Genomic DNA, 8,453 nt, shown 5'->3' with positions numbered 1-8,453 from the left:
GTTGTGTGCAAATGTGTCATAATTTAAAAAAAAGATAAATGTCCTCTGAGCCTACCCCCCAGGCCCCCTGTGATACAGCCTTGTTTATACAGGTGGAGGAAGCTTTTACCTTCTTTAAGTAGGGCACCTATTATGTGTAGCTCCTGTGCAGCATTTTGCAGTGAGGAACACAGTGAAGACAATAAGGAACAAGATCATCAGGGATAGTGGGGGGGGGGGTATACCAGTGTAATTGCAGCCTAGTGCATACCCAGGACTAAATGGGAGATAGGCAAAACAAGCAGAGAGGCCTGCTGAAGGTGACCAGCAAGCCCAGCGTTCCAGATAGGGGTGCCAACAAGCTGGGGAGCAAGCTGGCTTGGCAGTTTGCTCCAGGCCGAACCTCAATGCTAGCAATTTGGGGAAGCAAAGTACCAATTTGTTCACAAACTGACTCATGGGCACCCAGTCCCCAACTACAGAACATGGAAGCCTATTTCTTGGACACCTTTTCCTTTGAAGTAAGGGATTTGTTGGAGGGGGGAAAGTGAGTGTATGTGATAAACTGTTTTCTTATGCAGATGGTTTTTGGGCATCTTAAAGACAAAGCAAAAAAAGCAACTGTCATTTTGCTTTAATGGTTGAGCTACACATTAATCCAGCACGCAGGCCTGTGGCCTTTCACTGGGGCCATTCCACAGTCACAGAGGTTGATGCAGCCTGAACCCGGGGGGGGGGGGGGAGCAGTGAAACATAACTGGGTATATTCATGGTACAAACCCCATGGACACCCATCCAGAATGCACCCAAGCAAATACATGAGTGACAAGGCAGTGGCAGGTGCCTACCTGGGTGGTCAAGCTTGGCAGGCAGTTGTTCTGCTCGTTGTGCCAGCAAGCAGCTTCTGTGCTCAGGGGCGGGAACTGCAGTCCAACCCCTATGCTGAGTCTTGTGATAAAGCAGTGCTTGGTCCTGGTCAGTTGATTGCCAGCGAGCTGCTCACCAGCTCCTGCCTCTTGCCAACTGCAGTGCTGCCAGCCATCCTCAAGGGAGAGCAGCTCCTAGGCAGGAAGGCAGGCAGGGGGTGGGTGCTGTGCAGACTTAATTTGGCCTCACATTCTTTCCTCCTCTCTGCCCCAAATAGAGGCTAAAGTGTGATTCCCAAGTGGGGTAGCACCAAGTTCTCTGGGGCTTCATTCCTCATTGCATGCTTGCAGAAAGTCCCAGGTTGGTCCTCTGTACCCAAATATATGGTCTGAAGGTGTACAGAGTGTTGCTGAGGGAGCGAAGAAACCCCCAGTTGAATTGGTGACTTTTCTTTGTAGTAAATGCTTCGACTTGGTATGGGACATTTCTGGCTTCCAGAATTGGCACGTTAAATGATGGCTGTGTCCCTTCTGGCTGTCACTCAAGCCAGGGACCCTAACTCAGTGCCTTGAGATCAGAGCGCCCCTGTTTGAGCTCTTGGGTGGGCCTTCATGCATGAGCAAGCTTGGGGAGTCCTGCTGATCATGGAAAGTGTGGTTCTGTGACTTTAAAAGCAACCACCACCCCCCCATGCTCAAAAGGGCAAGCTCCAGCCGCTGAACACAGCCCTGCAGGACGAGCTGTCTTCATTTCCCACCTACACACAATATGGGGCCTTGGGAATTGTGCTTTTCCAAGAGTGTGCAGCAGAGATGCATCTCCAAGTGCACGTGGCCTGGCCTGGAACTCTGAAGGCACCAACTGGGGCAGCTTCACTACCCCAGGGAACCTCTCATTCCTCAACCAGCACAGAAAGCTCTTGCAGCAACAGAGGCAAGCATAGGGGAGGCTGTCTCAGCCCATCACAGCTGCACAGTCCTGGCCATGTTTCCTGCCTCCAGGGTCTTAAGAAGGCCAAGCAGGTGGACCTGTTGCACCCTCCTTGTATGTTGGCCTAAGGGGAGAAACAAAACTCTGCATCACCAGCTTGCTTGTTTTTGGAGAAGTCGTTGCTTCTCTTCAAGGATCCTCTGGTCGTGAGCTCAATGTGTCCAGCTTCAATGGGCAACAGGACTTGAGCTTCCGAGGACAGCTTCTGGTGTGCCAGGTTATAAATAAGCAGCATTCTTTTTGTGCACTAGAAGAATGCTGTGCCTGACAGCATCTCTGCAAATCGCTGCAAACAGCTGAATTTGGCTGTGGAAGCAAAGGATTAATTTGGGAAGCAGCTGCTGTTCTCACTGAGCTCTTCCACCCCAAGTGGCTCATGTGTCACTTTGGGCATCAGGATACAGCAGTGTTTCCAATTCCGCTGTTGGCTGGGTTGGCACTGCAATCAGCAGATGTTTATCTATTAAGCTGTGAAAGTGGTCAAGTCACCGAGCGCCATCCTCCACCTGGGGGGCTCCATGATGGTGCTTGAACGCCATCTCCTCCACTGGCTTGAATTCTTTGCTGCTGCAAGGCTGGAAGCCTCAAAATGGGGAATGCCCAGCATTGTGTATGTCTGAGTGCGAGAATGGGGACAAAGGAGAGAGACACACACACACATCCACAACTGTAGTGGGATTGGCCCTATGACTGCTTCCTCTCAGCCCAAGATGCTGGATTGCGGCTGCTATTATTCACCAGAGATTGCAAAGGAATGGAAGGAAAGACACTGGCCTGCTCCACACTGATCGGTTTGGCAAAGAACTTGGCATAAGGCCCGGCCCAGCCCATGGCTAGCTGCTCTGGCTCCATGGAGCACACAGCCACATCGTGTGGGGCAGGCCTGTGCAGCTCCTTTGCAAACTCTGGAGTTGTGCAGTCATCCCCTTTCTGAGAAGGAGGCTCCAAGGACTGGAGGGCCTGTGTGGGTGAGGGACTAAAGAGATGGCCTGAGTGCTAAGCTCACACCTCCAGCCCATCCCTGCCAGAGTGGCCCAGGTGTCCCTCACTGGGACAGCTGTGAGCTATGTGATAGGTTGATTTTGATAGTAAATGTAACGGATCGGATTGGAAAGCCTTTTGCAAACCAAGTTGGGTAAAATGATGTCAGTGACACCTGCTGGAGCTGAGGGGCAGGGGGCGAGGCCTACTGCTGTTGCTCCATCATGACTGTTCCTGTTCAGGCCACAACAGGGGAGAGGGGCTGTACTGGCCAGTGCAGTGTGGACTGAACTGAACCAGGGGCCAACCTGGACCAAGAGCCTGTCATCTTTGCGAGAGCAATGAGGGGGCAGAGCCTATCCGGGTGAAAGGAGGAAGGACAGCCAAGCTGCACAGTGGGGTCCTGCAGGTATCCAGACTGCTGAGAAGGTTCAGAAACGGAGGTGCTCCTGCTCTGTGTGTAAGGAACAGGAAAGGCTTGGAAGGAGCAAGTGCTAAAGGAGACCCAAAGTTTGGGCTAACATTCCCTCGGTGGGGTCTCCTGACAACTGTGGAACACGAGAAGAACACAGAAACAAGGAGCTCTGCTTTGCCAGCTTCTGCCACCCCCTGGTTGGGTACCCAAGTGTCAGGAAGTCCCTCTTTCCACCTACCCTGTTTGGCAGAAGAGACCCTTCCGGTTTCACAAGCAGACATTCCAGAAGCACCATCTGAGGCCTGTATGGCCTGGTTCTGTTCCACAATGGTGCCTTCCTGCTTCCCTTTAAAGCAGCTCTGGCTAGCAGATGGCAATCTGGCACTGGCTCCATCTCTGTGCCAAGTCCTCCAAGGCAGAGTTCTTCCAACTAGGAATGCGCAATGGTGTGCTGTGAGCATGCAGCTAGTCAGGGGGCCCTTGGCAAGCCGTGCCAATGTTCAAGCACCAGCTGCACTGGCACCATGTGCTTGGACCAAGTTGTGAGTGGGAGTTAAGGCCACTGGGAAGACGGTGTGCTTAAGAAGCAAGGGCTGGAGCCTCCCTTGCCCTGCAGCTCAACCTGGCCCCTTGGCTCAAAGCCCTGTGAAGTCCCAGAAGCAGGCTCAGGTTCCTTTGGTTTAATGGGGTTCCCTGCCCGGGCTGAGAGGCTTCTTCCGATCACCCCAGGACTCAAGGCACATGGCTGGTGAGGTTCGTCCTCTATTGCTCTGTGCTAGGGCAAGTCTTCTCCTCTGGCTGTGGCTCCCTTGAAAGGCAGGTGCTTCTCTTCATGCCCCTCTCCACTGTCTTTGGCCAGAAGAGGCCCAGAAGGGGCAGAAGGGCCTGGCCCTGTAGGCTTCTCCTGTGCCTTCCGCAGGTCACCTGCAACTTGTTGTCAGTGATGGACAGAGGAGGAAGAGGTGGTTTGTGATTGGCAAATGTAACTCATGGGAGGGACAAAGGAAGTAACACTTTCTACAGGACCAGCAAGATTTGCAAATGTCCTGGATTGGGTTTTTCGTGGGGGTAATAGAGGGAGGAGAAGAAAGTCTCCAAAGGGGACAAGTTGCCTTGAATTTGTGGTTAGTGCAAGAGTGAAGGTTGGCACCTTGGTTTGGGCTTCTGGCCCCCTCCCTTTATTCTTCTTTTGGCTCCTCTGTAGTCAGGAAATTGTCTGCTTTGCTGGCCTGGAGCTCCGAGTCACTGAGGTGCTTCTTCTCCCGCCCCTGCTCTGCTTTTGTTCTGGTCCAGGACGGCGAGCGCAAGTAGCCAGCCCGGGGGTTTGGATGGGGGTGCAGACCTGCACAGAAGCAAAGGAAGAGAGAACAAGAGAGTCAGGTGGAGATCTTGCAGGGAGATACGTGGCATCAGTCCTGCACAGTTAGCTGCCTGGTACTCATCACAGCGTTGCCTTTCTAGGCTAGTATTGTCTTGCTCCACTGGGAGCAGCTCTCAGGGTGTCAGGTAAAGAGACTCTTCCCAGCCTACACTGCAAAGGATCCTGATGCCAGAAGCTGAACCTGAGCCCTCCTACCTAGAGAAGACATGCTCTGCCACCAAACCACAGCCCTTTTCATGATGGCTTAACAGATGGAATGGCCACAGTCCTGGACTAGGTCTCTCATTGCCCTGAGACCCGGGGTCCTGTGTTGCCAGGAGATGCTAGGAACGCACAATATGCGTCCCAAATATATATCCTGCACTGAACTCCCCTCCCTGATGGTGCCTTGTCTGCACATGAAGGTTAATTGCAGCCAGCATGTGCCTGGTCTGCTGCCCTCCTCCCTCTCTTGTCACCTGCTCAGGGTGCAGGAAGCCCTCCTTATTAATTCTGCTCACACCTTCTCACGAAGGAGACTGATTTTCATTTTCATTCCATCTGTGCCACAGGGAAGCAGCTGCTGCCTCCCCGCCCCCCTCCACACACCCTTCTGAACAGGAGATGGAGAAGCAGCAAATCCCTCCCCCACATGCTCATCACACCATTGCTCTGGCGGGAGCGAGGGTGGAACCACCGCACAAGTCCTCCCAGGAGCCACAGTGTGAGCATCTTCTGCAAGCAGCTAATGAGGCCATCAGTGGTGACTGGGGCTCCATCACATGGAGGAGAAGGAAGATGCCCCGGGGATGACTTGACATTTCCATGATCAAACACCAGAGCCTCCTATCGGAGGCACCCCCCCCTTCTGAGATATCCGTCAAAGGCAATTGTTTCCCTGAGATTCAAGGCAGGCAGGCAGCCTCATGAGTCACACATGTGTGAGGCGCATACTTCCCTTCACGCCTGGTTTCACAGCCTTGCCAGGCTCTGTCACCTGGTGCTCAGGGCCCCCTTATTTGGCTCTGGTGACCTCCCGCCCTGGAGCGATGAGCCAGCACCACAGGCTCCATCTTCTGCATGGGTCCTTGCTAGGCAGTGCAAAGGCCTAGCTTCCTTTGCAGGGGAACTGGATCTCTCAGCCCGGTTCTTGTACACTGAATGCTGACATTCAAAAGTGTTAATTCTGGGAATTAAATGCGTGGCAGTAGAAAAAGTAGGGCATCCTCTGAACATGCAACAGAACAAAATGCATGACCATGTTGCACTTCTTGTCTGCTTCTGAGTGTTTGGCTTAAGGATGGATGGGCAAACCACTCTCTCCTTTGGCTTCTTTGCTAGTTTGTTTGCATCATATTTGAGGCAGTTGTTGCTTATTTGTGTGACACCCAAGGAAAGTTACAACACTCTGGCATTGAACTGAATCAATGCAAGCTGAAGGCATGTCTCAAAGCCTCTCATCCCCACCTCCCACTGCTATGCACCAAGTCCTTGCTGGAGAGGAGTGTATTTCCACTACTTCTGAAAGATCCTGATGCCTCTCCAAAACGGAAGACAGGTCAGAGGCTTGCGGCACCTCAGCAGATGGTTGCAGCAGAAGTCTTGTTCGTTTGTTTGACAAACGTGTTAGATGAGGCAGACTACCACGACTGCCCTCTGGGAGTTTCTTCTCTTTTTTCATTTCCAGGGGCCTGGCTTGGAGCTATTGGAGAATCTTCCTGGATGGGAGGAGATGAGAAGAGCTTCTCTCCAGACAGGAAGGTCCTAAAACTCTCCCAAGAGCTCCAGTTTAACTCGGGATGGGAATGGGGGGAAGCGAGTTTGGCAGCATGTGGAGGACAGATTTGTGAGCAGCTGAAGATGGGGTAAAGTGTGGGCTGGTGCAGCCCATGTTACAGCTGAGCCGGTGAGGATGGGGTTGCACAGTTGCCCTGCAACAGCAATTCATGGGCCCTGTGAGTGCCTGGCAGTAATTGAGTGCCACACTAGCCCTGAAAGCCAGACTGCAGGATGTAAATGGCTGGATGAATCCAGTGGTGTAATTAAGGGGGAGCCATGGGGGGTCAAATGCCCTGGGTACCACATCTTGGGGGGTTCCCCACCACTAAGACCACCTCCCAGATACCCCTGGACACCTAGCCCTGAAAGACGTTTAAAAAAAATATGCTTCCCGGTGCCAGATATCTTAGCTATGCCACTGGATGAATCCACTGAAAACTGTTCTGAATGATTATAGAGGTTCCCCCTTATTTTAAGAATTCTTTCTAATTCAAGGTCTGGTAAGCAGCAGGTGTTGCTGTAGAAGAAGCATTCCCTCAGGCGGGAGGGCATGCCACTTCTCAGGTGGTGTCTGCTAGAATGTGCATGAACACCTTCTACAGAAAAATTCAGTGTTTTTGCTCCAGAACAATGCGATTAATGCCCACATTTATGGAAAAGCAATCAGTTAATGAATCCACAGAAGCTCTTAGATTGATCAACTTAAGGCTTAATCAGGCAGCCACTCTTACCAGTGGGGGCTTCGTTGCCAACATTCTCATCATCAGAGTCAGCAAAGACCTCTGCCAGTTCCTGGTCAGACATATCCGTGAGTTCAGTGAGGTCCAGTAGGTCAAAGTGGACCTCGAGGGAGGAGACGCTGCTCAAGGGCTCTGAGAAGATGTGGGAGAGAAGAGAAGCAGGTCAGGGGCCAGCTGGCCTTTGTCTCTTTTGAAATACTTACAGGCTGCTTTTCCTCAGAGTAACCACAGCTGTTTAACATTTCAAATCAACAACACAAAACCACCTCAAAGTAACAAAAGCACAACACTCCCAGAATAATGAACAAGATGCAGCAAAATCAGGAGAGAAGGGGGAGAAGCAGAGGTTGGTTTGTATGATCTTGGTAACCCTTTCCCAAGCCCTCGGAGACTGCTGTGGGAGGAAGGGGAGTCAACCACCTCCTGCCAAGATCAGGGGCCCCAGGTTTTCCTTGGGGGAATCCTAGGACAAGACCCCAGGCCATGCTTCTCCAGGCACCAGGTTCAAGGGTGGCTTCTTTGATCTGTTGTGGAGGGGACAGGCCCAGAGTTGTCTCTTGTGGCTGCTGGATGGTGGGACTGTTGCAGTCTGCTTGGCTGGCATCATGCTGGGGCTTCTGTGCTGCCAGCATTTTGGCACTTTTTTGGGTAGGTGCATCTGTGGTTGTGCTCTTACGGATGCCATTTCATTTTTATTTTATGCAGCATTGTAGGCTGCTTTGAGAAGAAAGACAGCATATCAATGTTTTGAAATAAGAGACTGCAAATCATTTTGCTGGAATTCTCATCTCTGCTGCCGCAGGGGCTATGCATCCCACTCCAGTTCAGACTCCCTGCACTTCTGAAGCCACTGCTTGAAAGAGGAAGCTGCAGGTGGTTCCTGCCCTGGAATCATGGCCCAGGATTCTCCTGATGGTTCCAGACAGCCAGCCTTGCAACACTGACTGCCATGAAGCTCTCTGGGCTGCTCCCCTTCCTCAGCCTAAGCAGCCCCCTGTGGAAGGAGGTTGCCAGCCATGGCCTGTGTGCGCATCAGGTGGTTGGAGAGGAATACTGGGACCAAAATATATCACGGACAAATAACATTTCAAAGAATGTAAATATGTAGTGCACATTTCTGATAATCACAAGATAACAAATGAATGAATGAATGAATGAATGAATGAAATAACTTTCTCATTGATGGCCCATCAAGACAGCTGAGCTGGAGGGTCCAGAGAGGTGCTGGGCCAGTTCTTGTGACATAGCCTCCCCCTCCTCCACCCTGTACTCACGCCTGCGCTCTGCAACCTGCAGCAACCCTGCCGTGGGGGTGGGCATCCCTCCCTCCTCCTCGCTGGGT

At 52.1% G+C, this 8,453-nt stretch overlaps 1 protein-coding gene across 1 annotated transcript; it reads right to left on the bottom strand.

Moving 5' to 3' along the window:
* Positions 1 to 4,410: 4,410 nt before the first annotated feature.
* DBNDD1 (dysbindin domain containing 1) lies at positions 4,411 to 7,175 on the bottom strand. Its single transcript, XM_066637816.1, has 2 exons — positions 7,103 to 7,175; positions 4,411 to 4,574 (listed from the first exon to the last, which is right to left on the bottom strand). The coding sequence occupies exons 1-2, from the start codon at positions 7,173 to 7,175 to the stop codon at positions 4,411 to 4,413; spliced, it is 237 nt and encodes a 78-aa protein (XP_066493913.1).
* Between the last annotated feature and the right edge of the window lie 1,278 nt (positions 7,176 to 8,453).

This window comes from Tiliqua scincoides, chromosome 9 (assembly GCF_035046505.1).
Source record: "Tiliqua scincoides isolate rTilSci1 chromosome 9, rTilSci1.hap2, whole genome shotgun sequence".
Classification (NCBI taxonomy): domain Eukaryota; kingdom Metazoa; phylum Chordata; class Lepidosauria; order Squamata; family Scincidae; genus Tiliqua; species Tiliqua scincoides.
This window is presented reverse-complemented; position numbering and strand designations above follow the sequence as displayed.

Coding starts and splice junctions, on each gene's coding strand:
- DBNDD1 (XM_066637816.1), bottom strand. CDS start 7,175: ATGTCTGACCAGGAACTGGCAGAGGTCTTTGCTGACTCTGATGATGAG. Junction 4,575..7,102: donor TGGCAACGAAGCCCCCACTG/GTAAGAGTGGCT, acceptor GCTTCTGTGCAG/GTCTGCACCCCCATCCAAAC.